The 22,227-nt window shown below is 38.3% G+C and overlaps 4 protein-coding genes and 1 non-coding gene across 5 annotated transcripts; 2 read left to right on the top strand and 3 right to left on the bottom strand.

Annotated features, from left to right (window-relative positions):
* The first annotated feature begins 1,689 nt into the window (after nt 1–1,689).
* Nucleotides 1,690–7,260, top strand: LOC136283933 (WD repeat-containing protein 75-like). Its single transcript, XM_066173508.1, has 11 exons — nt 1,690–1,695; nt 2,263–2,339; nt 2,967–3,058; nt 3,546–3,644; nt 4,272–4,438; nt 4,652–4,711; nt 5,267–5,333; nt 5,595–5,668; nt 5,758–5,852; nt 6,072–6,115; nt 6,355–7,260. The coding sequence occupies exons 1-11, from the start codon at nt 1,690–1,692 to the stop codon at nt 6,555–6,557; spliced, it is 984 nt and encodes a 327-aa protein (XP_066029605.1). The 3' UTR covers nt 6,558–7,260.
* On the top strand, nt 2,464–2,600 carry LOC136284062 (small nucleolar RNA SNORA16B/SNORA16A family). The gene has a single exon (XR_010719065.1). It is a non-coding gene; the product is annotated as a small nucleolar RNA SNORA16B/SNORA16A family (small nucleolar RNA).
* A 48-nt stretch (nt 7,261–7,308) lies between the features above and the next one.
* Nucleotides 7,309–14,159, bottom strand: LOC131800065 (ZP domain-containing protein). The gene is made up of 9 exons (XM_066173307.1): nt 14,043–14,159; nt 13,264–13,398; nt 12,632–12,716; nt 11,662–11,945; nt 10,954–11,154; nt 10,106–10,231; nt 9,077–9,665; nt 8,581–8,879; nt 7,309–7,667 (listed from the first exon to the last, which is right to left on the bottom strand). Exons 1-9 carry the CDS (start codon nt 14,113–14,115, stop codon nt 7,525–7,527), a joined length of 1,935 nt encoding a protein of 644 aa, XP_066029404.1. The 5' UTR covers nt 14,116–14,159; the 3' UTR covers nt 7,309–7,524.
* Nucleotides 14,160–16,430: 2,271 nt separating this feature from the next.
* Nucleotides 16,431–17,868, bottom strand: LOC131800086 (uncharacterized). Its single transcript, XM_059117768.2, has one exon. It carries the CDS (start codon nt 17,724–17,726, stop codon nt 16,944–16,946), a length of 783 nt encoding a protein of 260 aa, XP_058973751.1. The 5' UTR covers nt 17,727–17,868; the 3' UTR covers nt 16,431–16,943.
* Nucleotides 17,869–20,097: 2,229 nt separating this feature from the next.
* Nucleotides 20,098–21,670, bottom strand: LOC131800094 (histamine H2 receptor-like). The gene has a single exon (XM_059117776.2). It carries the CDS (start codon nt 21,448–21,450, stop codon nt 20,371–20,373), a length of 1,080 nt encoding a protein of 359 aa, XP_058973759.2. The 5' UTR covers nt 21,451–21,670; the 3' UTR covers nt 20,098–20,370.
* Between the last annotated feature and the right edge of the window lie 557 nt (nt 21,671–22,227).

Genomic DNA, 22,227 nt, shown 5'->3' on the forward strand with positions numbered 1-22,227 from the left:
ATCATTCAACTTCTCAATGGAAATGTTGTTTGATGCCCGAGGCAAAAAAGGATGATAATTGCTCATGAGTCTTCCTTAGTTTTTAGTTTTGTTGTCAGCTGTGATTTGTTCTTTAGTTCTTTCCTTTACTTATAGTTCTTTCTTTATCTTGTTACCCGTAAGTAACTGTTATACCACAACTGGAGCTGCAACGGGTTCCTTCAACCAAATTTAATTTGTATTTGGCTATTCATCGGGTTTACTTACGATCTAATTTAACGCTAGAATCTTTGGAACCCCTTCTCACAGCATGAGTTGGAAAGCGAGCCGTGTGAACTCAGAGGGTGAAAGACTGAGTTCTTATTTAGAGACTCAAACCCATACGCTAAATCGTGATTTCAAAGCAGATATCGTTATCGCCTAGCTTTGCAGTTCATAGTTGACAAAGGAAGGCTACAGAACATAACCTATATTTTGTTATGAATAATATGTCTCCATGCATGTCACTGCTGTTAGCCTTCTTTGAGTGTTTTATGTATCAGTAAGTAGGGCAACGTAATAAAATGATTAGAAAGTGAAAATGCAAGGCGAGCCACTCAGACTTACTCAAATCACGCGAGCCACTCACACTTAATCACATCATGTTTCTTTTAACAGTAAGTGTAACCAATCAACAATAGTTATTGCTATTCATAACATCAACGAATACCTAGCAAGATAAGGAAATAAAACTGTGAGTTTCTTGTTCTGACTCGAAAAACTTAGAGGAATCTTGAATCTTGTTTGTGGTTGTCCCACGTGCGCCCGTCTTCTAACAAAATTGCACTCCCCCTACGGGCTCGTTGTGGTCTTTGAAAGAAATTACAAGTGCTGATTTATCCCAAATTGCACGAGAAAAATCATGTGATTACGTATTAAAAATATACATGAAAAAATACGAGATAGTCTATCACAATTATGCAGATAAGGTTCTTGGCTCACTAACTCTTTACACCCTAAGATCAGTATTCATATTCTCTGTACCGTTCTCTGTGCATTTACTAAGGTGTAGACAAAGAGAATTTGTCTAAAAATCAAGAGTTTCTTTAGTTGGTGATCATTTCCTTTATTCTCATGACATTAATGTGCGATTCAGTGGGGATATTGTAAGGAGAAATTAGATACTGGTCACTCTTAAGGATTAAAGGGTTAATGTATTGTCCTGGGTTCACATATCACTTGTACATTTGTTTTGGTGTTCATTCATTGTTTATTTTTCCTTTTTCCTTCTTTCATTCTTCCATTGACTCGCTTGTGTGTGTGTTCATTTTGTGTCCTTTTGTACTTGTATGTTTTGGTTGTGCATCTGTTTGTTTATTCTTACCTTTGTTCTTTCTTTGTTTCCTTTCTTCGTTCATTCTTTTCGTGGCTCGATGGTTTTGTTGCTTTATCACTGTGTTCATTCCCTCGTTTTTTCATTCCTTCATTCCTCTGTTCCTGTATTTCTTGTGTTCCTCATTCTTTGGGTTCTCAACTCAGGTTTATTAGACCAATATTCGTCTGTTAGTACAATAAGAGGCCCTATCGAAGCCCATTACAGTATAACATTGCTGTTCCTGGGTCAAAACGGTGCCAAGAAGAAAATTTTCCAAAGGTCGCTTGGTTGCCCCCCCCATCTGACTACTGAGCATTACCCAGGAAAATAAGATTTTACTTTTCCTTGCTTCATTTATGGAGGCAAGTATTGCAAAGAAACCAAGTTCTTAATGAACTTATTTCTTTTTTTCATTGTGGGATGGTACATTTAGCTCCGTCCTAATAGCTGATTTTTCATGCATGTACGTATTGGCAAGCCACACTTTAAACTGTAATTATGCGGTTATTGATATGCATGGAAAAAGTACGCGCGTATGATTGGCTAAAAACGAGTGTGAAGTTGCAACATGAGGGCAAATTACAAATGGCGTGCGTGCTGCCAAATGTCGTCGGTCTTGACTATCTGTGATGCGTTTTTCATGTAAGTTATAAACAAGTAACAATATGATTTCGAGTGCAATTTGGTGTAAATAAGCGCTTATAAATTTTTCAAAGACTACAAATTGGACAAGCCCTACTGGCTTGTGCAATTTTGTGGTCTTTGAAAAATTCACTCGTGCCTATGAACTTCGAATTGCACTTGAAATCATGTTGTTACCTACACGAGCCATGTTAATTGTAAAATTACAGACGTAATTATGCAAAATAATAAAACTATCAAGACAGCAATATTTTTTTTATCATCATTATTTTTTATGTTACGTGTAGGTTATCACTCTATGGACCCCAAGTACAAATGAACTGAGAAAGACCCTTGCCTTACCCTACCCTGATGAGGAGATCAAGTAAGACTTCATATTACGTCACGTCAGATACGTCATATTACTTGTTCGCACAATTCTTTCGTTTGTTATTAACTCATCTACACTCAATTACATGCGTGTTACACGCACAGGTGTTCTGAATGCCACTCGGCCCTTTCGAAGCTCAGAGCAGTTGTCCGTACTTCTCTAAGTCAAATAGGAGCCAAGAAAAACATTTTCTATGTGGTCGCTTGGCAGACTTCATTCTATGTCTCTACAGCATTACCCAAGAAAATAACAAAACATCTCTTTCCAGGGAACCTATAAATGGTTATGAAATTTGTGTAATGCGTATATGAATTGATCACACCTGTACGTTGATGATAGCACATGTAGCATTGAATGATTGAGTTGTGTTTGTAAGTTAATGTGGAGAATTTCTAAAGCTGACATTGTGAGAGTAAGCGCTTTAATCGGAGCAAATGGCACAGGGCTAAAGCCCGAAACATTAGTTTTGTAATTTCTGTACGGTGGCCAATGTACTTTATCGACTCAGTTGATCATACCAAATTATCTTACTATAACCCTACTGGAGCAACACCATAGTTTCTTTACAAAATTCCCCCCTTATTTTGTGAATTACTGTTTTATGTATTGTTCCCTTTAAAGGCGGATCAAGTTTGGACATAACAGCTCCTCACAGTACTTGGCCTCCATCACCAATCGGTATCTAACTGTGTGGAATCTTCTCTCCTGTACAGGTGAGTAGAAATGTCCAGTTTAATTTTCAGTTGAACGTGGAAAGGAATTCGAGAACTGCATTTGTGTTGCTTTGCTTTGCTTTGCTTTGCTTACCTCAGTAAACACGCAGAATTTCCAATTGAGCGTCGGAAGTAATTCGAGTAATTTTTGGAGTAGTAAATTTTAAATACTCGAAGTTGAATAGAATTATGGGATTCTTTTTTTTAAGAATTTTGGCGTCAGGCAAGTAGTAAAAATACTCACAGGTCTAATGGGGGTGCGGAGGGGCCTGTACCTCCCGGTTCCCCAGAATTTCCGCCCCCCAGCCCCCCCCCCCCCCCCCTTCCTTCACCACCACTGAGTGGAGCGTGTTGCGTGATGATGCCAGAACAACGGCCGCGCAGAAGACTATGGAAGAGACCGACTAATATTAACTTGTACACTCTGTGATTAATTTGGACAAACAGTCTTTCCACGCTGATTATTTGTGTTTTTCTTTTCTTTTAGTTTGGTGGAGTGTGGAAGCCCCTGTGACGTGTTTACTGCCTGATCCACAAACAAATCTGATTTGTGTTTTCGTTTCATTCAACAAGAACAAATCACACTGTAAGTGGGCCTTGTTATCGTCGTTCTGGTTTTAAGATCATCCGTCTGATCTCAGTGAACTGAATCTTGCTTATAATTCTTAAAACCCATTTACTCTTAGAATGCAAATTTATTTTACAACCTAAATACACTGTTGAGCAAAAAGGTGCTGAGATTTACGAAGTTCATAAACGGGGAGAATTTGTCCTGACGTAACACCAAAATCTTCGAAATAGCCAACTAGCTAGTTAAAGGTTCGATACTCATGTTTAAAAAATGGCTTTATTTGAGACACTTAACAGGAAGTATGGATGTACTTTGCCATAAACAGAAAGGAAATTCTAGTCTAAGTGACAGAGAATTTCCCCCAGTCGTTGAGACTAAACGGAGACAGCTTATTCCCGTTTCCGTGGCATGAACGGATGACATTCCACACTTTGGTCATCAAACGCACCGACTATCAGAATTTTATCTGGTTTCAAGCCATTTACCGGCGCCATTTATATTCTGAGCAACAAGAACAAGGAAACTGAGAGTTTTGTCTTCACAACAACCAAAGCGTGTTTAAAAGAAGTTGGGAAACAGAGACAAGAAGTAAATACTATTTAACTTTGTTAAAAGTGGCCATATATTTTTTTTGAACTATAGTGTACATTTTCGACCCAGCCTCCCCTCATCCTGTAGCTGTTCAGTCCTCTGTGTCCAGGAGGTCGGATGTGGTGTCAGCGGTCTTCGACAGGGAAAGCGTTTTATGCAGCAACAAAAATGGGAAATCGTTCAAAATGTCGAAACTTTACTTCTTGAATCAGGAGCAGGTATGGGAAAATTGCCGTAAGTTTATATGGTTTTTATCAGTGTTGAAGAAAAAACTTAGAGTTTTTGATTGAGTATCTGATGCAGTTCGGTTTTGCGCGAGAAACCATGACGTTTTTACAAAGTTTGTAAAATTAGCGAACACGTGAGCGATCTACACGTAAAAGCTGTCAAATGCAAGCTATAGGACTTAACGTTACCTTTTTCCATTTCAGAAACTGTTCACATTGGATTTTGGTGAATCAGAAGATAAAATGAGTCCAGTCAAGTCACAGGTGAGTAACTGTGACCCTGTCAGCCTCAGGAATGACCAATTCGTAATTTCTTCTTGTAATGTCATAATCAATATCATCACTGTGAAACTTTGTTATTGATCTTAATGATTTTTTTTTGGTCACGTCGTTTTCCCTCTTTATTTTTGTTTGTTTGTTTGGTTTTTTTTGTTTAATTTTTTAAAAGGTTTTAGTGTTAAACAGTCGAAATAAAAAAAAAACGAGCTCTAATCTTGAATTAAAACAGACATATCGTCAAACCTCTAAGAATTTTTCTCCGTAGGAATAGTACGTTGTCCTCTTAAAAGTCAGTGCCGCTGTTTCCAATTGAATAAACTACCACATCTGTTCTACCTTTCCTTTCTTTATTTCTATCGAATTGTCGCCTGGCAAAAAGTGGATTTATAGAAGCGAACCGTTTCCACACCCCCACCCCACCCTAACTGAGATCCTTTTATTAAGCCAGTGCTTTAGGCTTTGAGTAATGCTTGACTTTTCATTTAAACTTACGTGAGCCAATCAGTCAATGACGTGATTTTTGACATTGCTTTATTTCAGGAATCTGCTGCGAAGCCAGAAGAGCAAACTGAATTCTATAAGATCTTCGGACAGTCAACGAAGAGTAGTAAGTGATGAAGACAGCAGCTGTCTTTCGTAATCTACGGTCTGGTCATCGCCTTCTTTCCTGCAGCTTATAATCTGCGAATGTATTCTTCGTGGCAATTTTTTCCTGTCAAATCCTCGACCAACACTCGTAAATCTCAATTCTCATTCCAGCCATGGACGGCTTCTTTCCACGTTTCATTTATCTTTGTCTTCTTTTTATCATCACTATTATCATTTTTTGAGTTCGTCAATGAAGGTTATCAATTTATCTCTGTTTCAGGAGCGGAGTCCACTTCAGATCACCGCGTCGGTAAAGGTGTCAGGGGAAATCCATCAAGCGCTGTGGTCAGACAGGTTGGTTCGAAGTGTTTTGATTCCAAAATATAGGCTACTTAAATATTGCTAACCGTAACGAGCTCGAATGCGGATTTCTTTCTTTGCAGATGCTGCAGACCCCTTCTCATGTTCTTCCTTCAGTTTCCTCTATTTGCTCATCATTTCTGCAGTCACTGTTGGTCAGCAAGCAATCCGCGCCAAGGTAACATTTTCTTTTCAAGGTGATATTTTTCTTTTCCAAGTATATAAGCTGAGTTTCGTTACGCATAGACTGCTGGGAAAAGCGCTGCATACCAAATAACACGTGTAAAAGGATAAAATTGATGAGCGAAAACAGGCCATGAGGTCTATTTTATGTGAAATTTCGTCTCACTTATTCTGATATGAACATTTGTTTTCTTTATTTTTTTGACTTTCTCAGGGAAGATCAAGATAATGACAAGAATAGTGATGATGAAAACGAAGGTAAGTTTTTCAGGACCTTTGCTGAAAATCTGTCACACCTCGTGTGAATTACAGCCCTTAGTGACCACTATAGCGCTTAAATGTCGTAAAACCAAACAATATCAGAGCCGAGTAAAGCAAAATCAGTGCGATTCCAACTACCGTCGACGTTCATTTCAATCCCTTAATTGATTTATTTCTAACTAATAGAGCAATTCTTGTTTTTTTGTTTGTTTTTTAAAATTTTTTTTCTCCTGCAGTTGAAAGTATGGATGAGGATGAAGACAGCGACGTAGAAACAACGCGTGTTTCCGAAGGAGCTTCCGGGCAAGTTCTTGACTCTTCGATGGAAACGACAGACGGTGCTGTTTTGCAAAGCAGGCAACTCAATTCCGGAGAACATTACGCTGATTTTGACAGTGTTAATTTTACCTGGCTAAAAGACTTCTTCGCCTCCTCTTAAGTCAACTTTGTTGTCGCTAACATCAGATGCAGGATATGTGCGTGAATAAAACGAAATAATTATTTCATCAAGGAAAATGAAAGTGAAAAATTAAAACAATACAATTTCCTCAGTGCCGTGTCTCATCTCGAAAGAATGCCCCACAGATGAAGGACAACCATGAGCTCTCTGGAAGAGAAATGTAAATCTTGTACTTTTGTGGGGAGACCCCTTGCAGTGTAAATTAAAACTGAACAGTGTTGAAAATATATTTACCAACAAGGAAGAAAAGTTTTAAAGTATTTTATCAGGGATCTGGTTTTCAGGGGAATCAGTCGTCGCCAACAGATTACTAGAACGGACTTTGACTGCCGATCAACTGCCAATGAGGGGAGATCATTACAAAGCCTCGGGGGGTGGGAGAAAAAAGGAAAATTTTACCGCAAGACATGTTTATGGCGTCCGTGCGCATGTCTCCATTGTACACTTTTTTTGCCTCATTTTATAATAAATGGCTGTATTACTTGATATTTTATGCAAAAGAATTAAGGATAAGGGCTGAAGGCTCCAATAACGAATCTCGTACCCAGATCTTACCGTTTAACTGTAATTGAGCCGCTTGGCCGTGGACGGTGGATTCAAGACTTCCTAATGACAACTTATACTTCAGAATTCAGCATAATTTAATGTAACGCAATTAAAATGTGTTTTATTGATCTTTTTTAAAAGCGACAGTAAAACCCAACACCATGACATACTATCACATTCCTTGTGGGCTTTTAACTGAGTTTTCCTTCAATACGATGACTCCATTTATGAATTTAATTCTCATCATTCTATGAAATATTTGCCCTTTAGTCGATACACAGGTCTAAAAATGTTGACACAGAAAAGTAACGCACCCTCCCTAGTTTAAACACACTTAAAAATCCGCTCCCATTAAACGAAAAAAAAAATGTCAATTCTAGTCATTTTTTGTAATGCTTCGCTAGTTGTGTTGCTGATCTCCATATGCAAGCAAAGTGTAACCAGCAGGCTTGTCACGTGACTTCTTGAAGATCATCAGCGCGGTACCCATCAATGAAGCGGCGCAAATCACAAGGAGAGTCATCAGAAGGGAAGAACCGGATCCTAATGGGGAGACTGAGGGCATAAATTATGCGCATATGACAAGGTTACCTAACTTAACTTTTTGGTTAATGGGCGACGCGAGCCACAAAAAAGAGCTAGAATAATCGATGAATCAACACGTCGAGAAAGATCAGAGACAATTTTAAGGTACTCTTTCGCAACTCGCAGCTGGAGGCCTTGTTGTCAGGCTAAGAGGGAAATAATAATAGGTTTTTATGTTACTGCTTCAGCACAAATTGAAGAAATCAGTTAAGTATCAGTATGCCATTTTGGAAACCATCTGAAGGCTGATTTTCACTCTACAACTTAGTCCAATGCGTTCTGCTTTTAAAGTTGTGACAACTTTAGTCGTGCAAAATCGAAAAAGGTTGAAAAGAGGCCTCAAGGTTTTAAAATATATTTCTGTAGAAACCAATCCCCCGCCGAGTCCCAGCTATCCATAAATAGTTAAATATATAGTTAAATAATAAATAGCAGCTATCCTAAAATAGTTTGACATTCGCACGGTTAGGCAAATGACAAAGTGTTTGGTCCAATTGACAAGTGATGTCAAGTAACGTTAAGTTCTTAATGCTGTTTCGCCGTATTCCCGAATCGTCCTCTTTTATCGTTTGTCTCGTATTTCCTCTGTTATTTCTTGTGTGATTTCCATTGTTCTAATTAGTTATAGTACGTTTGTAACATTTATTTGAGAAATCACTGGCAATTTTCATGTTTAGTTAAGAGTTCGAGTCGTCCAGAATAAAACTTCTTTACGTCCTAAAGTCATTGCTTGTACGCTGGTTATAATTAATATTCATTTAGTTGTATGTTACAGACGAGCATCGTGAAATTTTTGATATATTATAGAGATATCTAAAACTGAAAGGTAATATAAGTAACAACTTTTGCACTTTATCTTTGTGTTACATACCATTTGTTCTGAAGTTATTTGCGCGCTTTTCCTCGCGTTTGTTATGAGCTAGATGAAGAGGACCCTCTGCCAAAAAGTACGTGTCAGTCATTTGACCACCTGCCGCCCGTTTCCCTCGGCCACTCGAAGGACATTTCTGTACGCACTGAGAGTCTGGGTCAGTTGCATTACATACAGTCACGTGGCAGTGGACAAACACAAACGGATGACCTGCAATAAACTTAAAGGCCTCAAGGCTAAACCGCTGAGCACTGACTGATGGCGCAGAATGGTATTGCACAGTTACGTCATTGGGGCATCTAAAAGACAGGTTTGAAGAAAATAAAATGTCAAGTTTTTGAAGAAGGTAAGGAAAGGTCTCACGTCACAGTGCTGTTCAAAACTTACTGCATAATACTGAGAAGTACTCGCCCGCAGGTCTCAATTCTCAGTTGTGATTTTGATGACCACCTGTGCTATAAAGCCATGAAAAGAAACACCATAACATATAACATACCCTTTCTTTATAAACCCGTACTTTAAGGGGTTAGACTGATCCTGGGTAGGGGTTGCGAAGCATCTGTCTGCAATTATCGACAGCTGCTTGTCATCAGAGGTGACTAACACTTCAAAAAACAGACGTTCGCGCAGCACCACACCAATAGGGAAGTCGTCTTTCATGTAAGGACTCACGAATCTGTTGTCAGGGAACATATTCAGCGAAAGTGTGAAGTTTCCTTTGCCTTCATCACTGAACACGAGTTTTCTGTTACTTGGCTTCCAACTGGCAACGGATGATACCACGCCGTACTTGGATAAGTAGCAGCTGAATGGTATTTCTATTTCACGTACGCGTGTTATTACGCCCTTGGCAGCCACAGGGATTTCCAACACAGCGTTGGAGTAGACGATAGCTGTAGGTGTAAACCTGCGTGTCGTGTTACAGCCATTCAGTGGAGTCGTTAGGAAAAAATGAGTGTTGGTTTCTCTTGCTCTACAGGTCGTGTCCAGGAGTCGAAGATGCTCACGGTCGAGACCGCGGAGGAGGGACTTGGGGATGACGATGGTCATGTTGTTGCTGTTGCACTCGACGTCAACCCCTGGAGCTGAAACAAAATTTGAAATGGGAAAAAACAAACTCGAAATTTACTCACCAACCTTATCTCTTTTTGATGGACGTGAGCTTTCATTTTACTTTTTAACCTGTCATGGTATGGGCTAATGAGTTATAGACCATCCAAATTTCTCAAAAATTTAAAATTCGGGCGATAGGGTGAAGGAAAAAAGTCACTTCTGAAAACACGTTAGATGCCTGACCCTTAAATGTGTACGTTACTTGCACGATTCCGTTCGCCGACCACTATCGCCTTTGGGGATTAAAAAGGAAAGAATAGCGGAATAACCAAACAAACATTGGTTGCCATGTGAACTTTAATAAACAAACAACAGCTAAACAACAGTGTAAAAAAAAAAAAAAAAGAAAAAGGAAAGTAAAACAAAGAAAAAAAGAAGGAGTGCCCATTTGTTATCAAGACAGTATACTAACCATGGCATGTTTTGTTATCTGATGATAAGCTTAGCTCTGGGTCTGGACATTCACATTTGTAGCCTCCTGCAGTATTGACGCACTTGTGACTGCAGCCACCATTTGACACAGCGCACTCGTTAACATCTGTTGAAAAGGAGGATAAAAAAATACAACGGATGATAACGCACATCTATTTGGTAAAGTTAAGCTTGATCTGAAGAACCTTCTCTCATAAAAAACTGCCTGGTACTGGTTGAAATTTGACTGAATCTGCCATAATGTTTAGATGAACTCTTGTTTATATATATAAATACATATATATTGGGAGGAAAAAGGCAAATAAACTACAAGTTCATCCCTACAAGCCTGTTTCGTGGTTGCCCACTCATCAGGGGATTTAAATTAAATCCCCTGATGAGTGGGGATTGTGTTGAGCACTGTATTACGAAAGTCAAAATTTTACACTTTATAAATATATATATATATATATATGAGTGAGTGTGTGGGTGTGTGTGTGTGTTTGTGCCTAATTGGCCATTCCCTAATAGGGCTTTTTAGGGCCTTTATGAACAAATGTAAATATTGCTAACCACCGATTGAAAACCGAGAAAAAATCCATTGTAGCAGGGTGGAGGGCTTAAACCTGAGACCAACAGACTACAAGTCTTGTTCCCTAACCACTCAACACGCTGACATTTTCTTTCCTTACTTTAGTTAAGAGTACTTTCTCTTCTTTAGATAGAAGATCTATCAACTGTTTATAGTTTTTATTTCATGAATACGTTCATGACATGGAATTCGGCACATTTTGTCTCTAAGGAGCCTTAGCGCATCCCAAGACAAGAGAGAAAAGTGCCAGAGCTCACCTTTGCACGAAACTGCCTTAGCACTGTTTGTCCACTCGCCGTTTGACCCACACAGTGTAAAGGGCGGACCTTGAAGCTGGTATCCCTGTAGGCATGAAAACGAGCAGTTCGTATTGGCTTTCATATGTGACGTCATACAATCACCCGGAGATGTTTTTACAGGACGAGACAAGTTGAGTTTCATGCAACCTGGAGCTGAAACTGTGGAAAAGAATAAGATGGCTGTGAACGTCAAGTTCAACCACAGTAAAAATAAATGGGAAAGGAATACCTAATAGTATGGTGATAATAGTTCATTAAAACCTTTCTTGTATTTGTAAAACTGAATTAACGAGCTGGTAAAACGTGAAATAAGTATAGTGTCAATAATACGACATAACTACTTATTATATTGGGGAAATACCACCATATTTAAAACGGGAAATCAGTCGTCACTAATAGAGTAAAAGGAGAAACTACAGAAAAGAGATGCTGTTAAAATAGTAATTGTGGTCACCCAACTAGTTAAGCATTAGAGCTATTTAAGTGACAAGTCACCTTCTGTATTTTCAATTTATGTATTGTACACTTAATTCAATTTAATTATTTTTTTTAAATCTTACAATAAACTTGAAAGTTATTATTGTTTTTGCTGCGGTAGTTCATATGAAGGAGTTCTTCCCTAGTTCAAGTTTCAAATTGCGAACAAATCTTAAAAGCTCTCCTCACCTGCTACATGAAAACTGTCCCCCTTTATGGGAATTCTGGCATGACACCATATCCCTACGTAGTTGTTACTTTTAGAGTCCGCTTCACTTCCTGACATTGTGATTTCCTTCGCCAAGTTGCCATTAACATAAACTTTTACGTTAATTCCATTGACTACTGACTTGAGTTTGTACCAAGAATTTGAAGTCACCCCAAAATTGATGCTTGGACTACTCTCTTGTCCAGAACTTGTTATGTACATTTTCCCATCCCACAAGAAGTATCCCCACGCCTTTGTTACCAGGCTGTTATGTAAGTCAAGATAATTTCAAGAATATTGTAAGATTACAAAAAAAAGGTAGCTAGTTAGTGAGTATGCAGCGACTAGATCACCCTTGATGAAGGCACTAGACAGAAGTCGAAACGTTGGGTCTATGAATTGTAACTTCTCGGTTACATTCATTTAATCTTTGAACCAGAGAAGCATCAAGCCAGATTTCCAACCACAAGGTACGAAATCTCTTTAATGAGTGAGCCTCGTATGACACAAATTCCTAAAAAACGTTGCTTAATGTGAGATACAATGTAAGTATATGCTGTTATTGTAATAGTATTGTTAGTATGCCCAAAATAAACTTTATGTTCATCATTTTATTTCAGACAGAAAAAAAAGATGAATTACTCTAAGGTGCAGGGTGTGCGAAGTACGTTAACTTTTCATCACATTTTGATTTTCTATGGCATGAAAATGAACCGTTAAAAATATTGCCACATTTATTATATCTTTTCTGGTTAATACCATAGTTTCTGTCAATACAACGTTTTCGTAACAAATATCTTTGGATTCTCTGAACTTTACAAAATAAAAAGCAGGGTTTAAGATCACAAACAAGCAAAAAAAGCTCAGACAAATAGGCCAAAAAAACCGAACAATCGTAAGCTAATCGTACGAAATATCAAATTTAAAAACAATTGTTGAAAAGTTACTCACTTTCGTGTTCGCACGCTCCCTTGCTTGTACTTAAATACATGTCCACAGGCTTTGTTATTTAACACTTGAACACGGCTGGTAATTTCTGAATTAAAGTATATCAAATTGTTATGTAGGGTAGGCTGGGTAGCCTCTGTACCAGGGTGCGCTGCTAGCCTCGTTATGATGTTTATATAAAGAATGAATTTCACAATAAACGACTATTCCGTTGTTGTGGTACGTTGCTGTCTACTTGTTGAAACACAAATGTCATGGAAACACTTCATATGGGACCAGTCAATCACCGTGGAGGTAGATAATTTTTTTGGTTGGATCACATGGTTTTCAGGGGGAACTGAGCGGGGATCAGTCTTGCCAACAAAGTATATATTACAGAGTATTATGGGGGATCAGTTAAAAATTATCGTAACACAACCGAGATCCTCCGACCTACCCTCCCCAGGCCATATATAATGACCCCTGTCTAAAAAGGTCTAGTTTTTAATGAGTACCGAATCTATCCATGAACATGGATTGAAGCGCTGTGAAAAAGTTTCGCCACTAATAGGCCAGCAACTGGCACACGAGTATTTTGACGTGATTTCTTTTTCTTTTCTTTTTTTTTTCTCATCATTTTTTACATTTTCACTAACCATACTTATCAGAGTTCAAAGGTGTGGTCCACAGCCTCACTGGACCATAATGAAATTGAGCTTCGTCTGTAGGAACACTTCCGGTCCATGACAAGCCACTGTCACTCCAGGAACCAATCAGATTATTCCATATTCCTTATAAAATAACAGATAACATATTTGTCATAGGACCCCGGCGCACTGAGCCGACAAAATTGGTCTTCCTCCACCAAAAATCTCTGCAAAATTTGTCTCCGCCAAATTTTCAATTTTTCAATCGCGGGCGCACTGAGAAAGTGTTAATGTCATGGATAAACAAATTGAGCAGTACTTGGAACTGGGATTTAGCTTAAACGTAAATTTGGGGGCCATGACAGTTTTATTCTGAGTATCCTGGGTACTGATTGTCTTGCAGCATCCGGAGGTACAAATCTTCCATTTTCACCGTTTGATTCCCGCGTAAAGATAAAATATTTTGACGTAAAGGAGAATAGCTACTTTTCCGTTTAATCACCTCCAGTTATTTCTATCGCCATAATGACTTGACGTCCAGGTGGATAATTTTTTTGTTGTTTTTCTTTTAAAGATTTTTCCAAATTAAAGTTACAGTTCGTTTAAAGGAAAACTCAATGAGCGCCCCCCTCGATTAAGCGCTTTCCTTCCAATAGGTGCCCCTCCTTTTTCCCTCGAAATTTAAATAAGCACTCGGGCGCTTACTCGAGGAAAAAAGTATTTCATCTGAGCACAATGGTAGAAGGGGTTTTCCCGTTTTAAGAATCGATATCAGGTTTAAAACTCACGTTGAGAATCGATTTCTATCACCATTGTAGAGGTTCCTACGAGGACAATGAGCGACCAATCGAAAAGAGTCATATCGGAAGGTTGAAAGATCAGTCATTCGCCTCGAAAGTTAATCCTTCGACTGCAGCAGACGAACGAAATGATTGCATGCGAGGTAGTAATAGTCTTTTCATTAGAAGGTTGTCATCGAATATCTTTTACTGGGCTTCTAACATTTCACCTTGTTTAAATATTGAAGGAGTTTGTGATCATAAACCCTGATGCTCTAGCAAGTAGACACGCCGAAAGCTCACCAAAATTTCCCATCGAAATCAGTGCAGAAACAATACAGATCTTTGGGATCTGCCAAACATTCTGAGACGATCTGAAAATTGTTGTTGTGTCGCAAAAACGAATACTTCTTAAAGGTGTTTTCTTTGGGCTTCGACGTAACTGATAGAAGTTTTGACAACCAGCCCCAGAGATCATCGGAGAAAATGTCCAGGGTGTAAGTTTGCGGCTTTTCAAAACACCAGCAGCCAAAATAATTGACAAGGTGTACTTTTCGGCGAGAGAACAGGTTTGCATATGCGTATGCTTTGTTTGCTTCTGAGACTGTGATAATAGCGTGCATCATCGACAACTGTCTCCCAGACAAATGATAAAAAAAAGGTTGATGACACAATAGTATTTTCGGCCTTTCACCAAGAACAATGTTGTATGAGAAAACTTCTGTAACGGAAGACTGTTTGTGTACCTTATTAGAAGTAGTAAGTTGTTGTTTGATCAAGAACATTACGGTTTACCTCACATCGAAAACAATCCGGCAACATTTCCGCGTATAACCGTATACTCAGACTCACTATCCAAACAATTCTTGGGTTAAATGAAAATGTGCGAAAGTGTAAAATGTAAATAAATATAAAGCTGCAACATTAACTTGTCACCAAGACCTGTAAAACAACAATATAGCAATTCTACTCATGAAACCTTTTAGCTCACCAGACCTGATGAGAAATTCGCTAGTACAGCTTTCACGTATTTACTACCGCGAGAGAGTTTGGTTACAACAGGGCAACACACTCCGACTAACATGTCCTGCTACTCTCTATACGTGGTTACTGGATAAAAAGAGGAAATTGTAGGAAGAAACATCTTAAGATTATGATCTCGTTGAATTTGATGGCGTTGTTTAAGTTGTGAACAGCGTCGTTATGCTACCGACGTCGTCAAAATCCTTAACACTGTAAAGTTATCAATGTCCAGAGGTTAACGACGGCGTTAAACGTTTTTTGACGTCGATAAGATTATGACGCCATTACTGTAGCTTTAGTGTTCACCAATGGCCGGGCTTCTTTAATAAACGGCGTCGTAGACTTAATAACGTTGTTATGCTATATATTTTGTTTACAGATAGAGTCCATTAGCGACCTTTCTACTCGATATACAAATATTTTGTCTTTCTTTCTTGTATCCGGGAAACAATTTTTTTTTTGCGTCTAAATCTCGTTTGGTTTCAAAACTAAGCAAATGTAATTTACTTGGGTAGAAACGTTCACGCAGCCATCCTTTTAACAACTTAGAAATCTTCCTGGAATAACAAATTAGTTCCATCTAACATCTGTCCCTAGATGGATGGAAATAAAATAGTCTCGAACAATTCTGAACAGAAATGGCGTATCATTTGTTAAATTCATTGTTCAAGAATCTATTTTGAGGACATGCTATTTCACTCTCCAATCTCCAAGCTGGATCTGGACGTCAAATAAACTTATAGCTTTTCATTTCATAAGAGCAGAGTATGGCACAAATATTAATGTAACGCTGAGTCTAAATGCCCGGCAGCTAGGCACGGTCTTACGTACTAAATGTCTGGAAGTCAGGAATTTTCACAGAAATTCTACTCAAAGGTTCTTTCAAACTTTTAAAGAGTATCAGATGTTTTTTTAGAAATGTCAAGTGATTATAAATACTCTTGGGTTTTTTTAGTAGACACATTTTTGCCGAGTGTCACGTAAGGAGCGTTTGATCTGCTCGTGGAGTCAATCCCTATCCTCTTCCTGACATGTTCTTGTTGCCCTCGCACGAAGTCAAGAGCCGTCTCGTAACAATTAAGAGGGACCAAAAGATAGCGTTAAGAATTATAAGCAGAAACAAAAACCCTTGAGAGAAGCGTAACGTTTATCATTAGTAAGACAGACTGAAATCACAGTAATATTTTCACGTGCACTTCATCAGAAATAACACCCGATGGCCACCAATTAAACTTGAAAGTCACTTGAAACAGGAACTAAAGTGTAACCGCGCTTGATGTTACTTTATACCTTAAAAACATATAAACAATTTACTCTCTTATCGAAAAATGAAAAATTCATTAAAGAGACTGAGTTTTGATCTCAATCGAAGGATTTATCGCCAACAGATTTTATTTGCGAATTTGATCACCAGTGGTGTCGTTACAGAAAATCACGAGCAAATTTTCCTATTTATTAAAATAGTGCTATTTTTGGACCAATCACTGTGATTTCGCTATTCAATTTTGTTCTGTGTGTTTAAGCTGTGTCTAAAACAAACTGGTTGCTTGACCTCACTGGCAGTTTGTGGACTGTAGGTGCTGCGGAGAGTCTACTTGTCCCGGGTCGTCCTTGAAAAACCTTATCATCAGTTTCTATACACTAACACGTGAAAGTTATCTGAGATAAAGAAAAAAATTTACATACTAGACTTGGTCATCATAAACACAGCGTGCACTTCGGGCATCAGCAAGTTTATCGACTGATCGCAGTGATCGGCCCGTTAGGATATAACATCGCTGCACATATTGTCTGTTCACAACTCTACAGCCCTAGTCTTAGCCGCAAAGGTGAACTATGGTCTTCTTTTTGGAGAATGAACTTTGAGATCTCGGGGAGTTTACATACTTAGTAACGTATACAAATGTACAGAACAATCGCGATCACGACAATACCTAATGCCAGAAGTAGTCTTTCTAATCTAAAACTCATGAAGTAAGAAATGGCAGCGCTTAAACCACTTTTCGGGTTATTTCGAGAAGCTTGTTCCACTACGGCGCTTGCATAGTGCTCGGATACTGACAAAGTCCTAAACAACGCTTGGATTTCCGTTCCCCTAATGTCGTTCTCTTGAACAGCGATCTCCTTGGCGAACCGCTTCGCAAACTCTAAACAGTCGTCGATGATCAGTCGATACTTCGATGGAACAACAGTCAAGCACAACAACTGCAGGTATAAGTACGCCATAGCCGATTCTCCAACGTAAAAACTCCGAGATTTCTTCAGCCATGGCATGTAAAACATGTTGCGTGTAAGAATGTACTTGTTGCCAGACTCGTCTAAGCAGACGTGATACTGCTGTAAAGGGATCGTAGCAGCCATTCTTTTCACAGTTTCGAAATCTTCCCGGAATGCCAAATTAGGTCCATCTAACATCTGTCCCCAGATGGGTGGAAATAAAATGGTCTCGAACAATTCTTTGTCGACAACAACGATCGATGCATGCCCCCTAAAGATGTTTATAAGAACATATTTGTCTTTCTCCACAGACATTTCGTCCTTTGCTGCTTTCAGATCGAAGACACTCTTGCCTTGCTTACGCAAACGATCCGCGATCTCCACAAGACCTTCCTCAAACAAACTCTTGTCGATATTTTCTCCGAACAAGGATTCATCGTGCGAGGCAGCCATATTAGAATGATGGGAAATTAGTCGACGTGTGCGGTTGTTTCCCAGATGTCACATGATCAATGAAGCAAGGAAATTTATCATCGGTTTATTTCCGGTGCAATTTTGAAACTCTGTCTATGTAAATTAATCGACGAAGAATTCACTAGACTGTATTTGTATGAGAAATTCTTCGATGAAACGTCATCAGATCATTTCTGTTACAACAGAGGCTTTTGTTCCAACACTTCTGGAAGCGCCGGAAAGAAAAATAATCAAAGTGTCTCCTATCATTTATTTTTCAGTCTATTAAGATACATGAAAAGAATTAATCAGTTCTGATTCGTTAAAATAAATGCAGTTTTCTGGTAATTCAGTACAGAAGAGGGTTAATTCAGCGCAAAGAAGTAACAAACCAGACTGAACAATTCCTTGAACTGTTCAGCCGGACTTTGAACTTTTTTGCGCCTTAAAGATGTGAAGATATCGTTGTATATTATTGTTTTGATCGTTCGCGGTTGTTTTGACCGAACGCACAAGGTCACTTGCAGGGTTTGAATAAATTATTTTAACACTTGATGCGCACGCTTTGCTTCTGCATAATTATGATAAGCTATTTCGTATTTTTTTCATGTATATTATTAACACGTAATCACATAATTTTTCTCGTGCAATTTGGAATAAATAAGCACCTGTAATTTTTTTCATTTTCGGAAAATGGTGGTCTCGACCGCTCAGAAACTATTAAAGACACATACGGAACTCATAAATGAATGTAGACGATGATAATGGTCATCCATACGGTAGATAGATGCTGGTTTAGAAAATGTATTGAAAATTTAACTCGTCAGTGCTTGATTCGTAACCGTCATACATTGTTTTACATTACTATAATAAGTTTTACATGGTTGTACATGGCAACATACCATCCATGCAAGACTTACTATAGTTATGTAAAACAATGTATGACGGTTACGAACAAAGCACTGAAAAATGAAATTTTCAATACATTTTAGACTGAAAATCTAAATCTCGTAAAATGATTTGCCAAAGCATAGAAATGTAGTGTTTTTCACGCTTATCCGGGCCGTTTTAAACGTCTTTCATTTTTAATCAATCACTCATGATAGTCCGCCTGTGGTTGGAAAAAGTTTGCTAACAACACCATCGCACATTATATTTGCATTGAGCGCCAAATTCATCGTTCAGTTGGTGGGCGTTGGCGATAAATTTAGCACGTAGGACTCTAGTTTTTCTTTAGTACTAAAACTGATATGAAACTAAAAAGTTTTCCGTAGAAATTGCAGTCAATTAAGATTAGCACAATTCGAGATGTCAACTCGTTGCTTTACAACTTTAAAAACGGCTTCTCTTTGTCAATGGAAACAACTTGTTTTAACACCATTTTAAATGCCTTTCACTGATTGGAAAGCCGACGACGAATATATTGAGAACCTGATTGACATTCGTAGATTTCTGCATTTATTTAAAATGTAAAACATTTACTGGTTTTAGTTTTAATCAAAAACGTTCTATCTGACTAAATAAATACAAACTAAAAATAGGTAAATTTTACCCTTTTTTCTATCAAATTAAGAGAATTGGCGAATTAAGGATAAATTTTAAAGTCTTCTTCCGTTCCTCAACCACGTTTTCCATAATGGTGACGAGTTGTCAACTTACTCGTTACTTAGTAGTCAGGTACTCGTTTTCATTCAGTATTATTCTTTAAAATAAAAAATAACAAACTCATTTTTCATTTGATTCCCTTTAAATGTAAATTGTTCCGTAATCCATAGGGCGATAGAGGTTTCAATGGGCGATTGCAAGGTACGAATAAAGTGAAATTGTAGTCATAAATCAGCATAATGTCGATAAATGTCACCTTGCTTAAACAAACTGACGGATGAGCAAAATACATGAAGCTTTTACGGTTGTGAATCAGTGAAACGACAACGTCAGTTTATCTCACGGACAAATTTAATGCAACTAGCGCGCGGAGATTTCAACTTAGCTTACAAAACGGAAGAACTAGACCATCTGCAATCTCTATTCCTGATCGGATTTCAGTTATTGTTTGACTTTAAAAAATTAAAAAATCGCGAGATAACCAGCAAATGTCAAACAAATTAAAAAAGAGAAGAAAGTGAGGTATAACTTGTCATTTGCGCTGTTTTTGGGGACGGAGACCGGGCTTAATTTCTTGAAAGAAGCTTTCTGTAATTATTACAATTTTGCATTTACTTCGTATTTTCAAACGGTGCAAAAAAAAAACAAAACAAAAAAAAATGCCTCCCTTTGAAAGTTTCCCACATAATTAATTTTAAATGGTATATAGAGAGACAATTTTTTTTTACAGATCTGTCAAATTGTGCCAGGTTAAAAATTACTCCTTCGTCTATAATTGCTTTTAGTTTTAATTACGTCCGCAAAAACGCTGATTTTCCAACAGATGTCGATCAGCCTAGTAGGCTCGTTGCCAGCTTTCCCGTTCACGGAATTAAATGTTTTTGTTATTATGAAATCTCAATTTTTCGAGGCGAGTTTCTCGGCTACTCAGTTTCCTGAAGGGCTGTTGAAAGCTGAGTGTATTCAGTCTCTTCCCCGCATAAACCTTGAAAGCCCTTTAAAATAAAGTAGTTTAATACTTAAGGTATATGTATAATTATTATATATTTCTTGTTTCTTCGAATTCGGCAGACTCGTGTTTAAGTTTGAACTGATCATGCCTTTCACTGTGGATTCGAGAGGTTTGTCTGTTTACTGCACAATCTATAATTATTGATTTATGAGCAACACGGTTTCTCCGTCTTCTCTTGTACACATCGGGTAGAAGCTTGCTCAAAATAGCTAGAAATCCAGTCCGGAATTGTCTCTTCATGCAGAAATAGATAACGGGCTTCAGCGCGCATGGTAGAAATATGCTATATGTTGACATCAGTGATGCTTGTCTTGGCATTTCTATCCCAACAGCTGCCAGCAGAAAAAGCAGCAAAATCGGAAACCAGCACAGGAGTACCATGATTACAACTGAAAACAGAGTTTTGGCCGAGTCGATTTCCTCAGACGCAATGGAAGTCACCGACGTAAACGACTTTATACGTTTGTTCATCTCGATCAGAAGCTTCACCCTCACAAAGCATGCAATAATAACAAAAACTGGCAGACCGATCACTAATAGTGTGAAAACCGCGGCGTAGAACAAATTAGAACCAAAGAATATAAAACACATGGCGTTTCCTGGCAAGAAGAGGAAATCTCCCCATCCCAAAAATGGCGGAAAAGCGCATAACGCGGCGAAACTCCAGATTAGTATTATCATCCATGTGATGTTTTGCTTTTTGAAGACGTTCATGTACCTTAAGAGGCTCGTTATCAAGAAATATCGGCTGATGCTTATCGCTGCTAGAGTTATAATTGAGACTGTCAGGAGAAGACAGCTCACATAAGCGACCATGGAACAAAGAGTATTTCCAAAAATCCACCTCCCTGTTATGAGAACAACCACACCGAATGGAACACAAAGAACAGTTGCCATCAAATCCACAAAAATCACGTTAAGAAGAAGCAAATTGTGCCATGTACGAAGACGTGGGCTCGTATACATAATGAAACACGAGAAAATGTTGCCAGTTGTTGATATAACAAAAATAACGGCTAAAACAATAGTTTCGATAACTACAAGGTAAGTCGGTCGCTCTAATAGATCTCTTGCCGCTTTCCAACTGCTTACGTTTAGATCTGTCATGATGAACTTGAAAAACGAACCAAAAATTTTCAGTTTTTTTAACTTTTCAGGAAAAGCTCCCTACCCCTTCTGCTACCGAAAATTACTTAAAACTTAAGGAAGTTCCAACTACCGACCATAAATCTCCTCTGGATGCTGTCTGCATGCGGTTCACCCACTGTACAAGTATTTCTTATAACAGACTTTCCATCAACGCTACTGGCTGTGAGCTCAATTGACTTTTCATATACACTTCATGTACTGAATATCCTAAACCCTCACGTCAAAAAATTCTTCTCTATAACCTTTTCCTCTCTTTTTTGTCCTGTCATTTGCGTAAGTCATCGGCGATCTGAGGTTTTAATGCGCGGCGAAATATAATTATTTAAATAAGATGCCTTTTCTCCGCCTAATTTGAAAGTAATATTAGTCATGCTTTGCGATTCCTGTTTAGATATTAATGTTAAGAAGGGAAGAAACAGACTGAACTTTTAATTAAAGCGTTATTTGAACACATGTTTTAGTTCTAGGGCAGCTGGTGCTACACTCTCTTTACCCAAGGGTTTTGTCTTATCATAGTTGACTTCAACTGTGATCAGTTTCTATGAAATTTTTTGAGTACAGAAACCTGAATCTGAAGTCATCTTGGGAAAGTCTGCGATATTTCGAGTAGTATTTTTGCATTGTTATCTTTATTCAAACATTTAAAATTTTACGTTAAAAGAACATGTTAGAATGTCCTGACTGACTTTAATTGTCAAGATGTGTTCATTCGTGGCATTGCGCTTAAGCCGCTCA

Source organism: Pocillopora verrucosa, chromosome 10 (assembly GCF_036669915.1).
Source record: "Pocillopora verrucosa isolate sample1 chromosome 10, ASM3666991v2, whole genome shotgun sequence".
NCBI classification, from domain to species: Eukaryota; Metazoa; Cnidaria; class Anthozoa; order Scleractinia; family Pocilloporidae; genus Pocillopora; species Pocillopora verrucosa.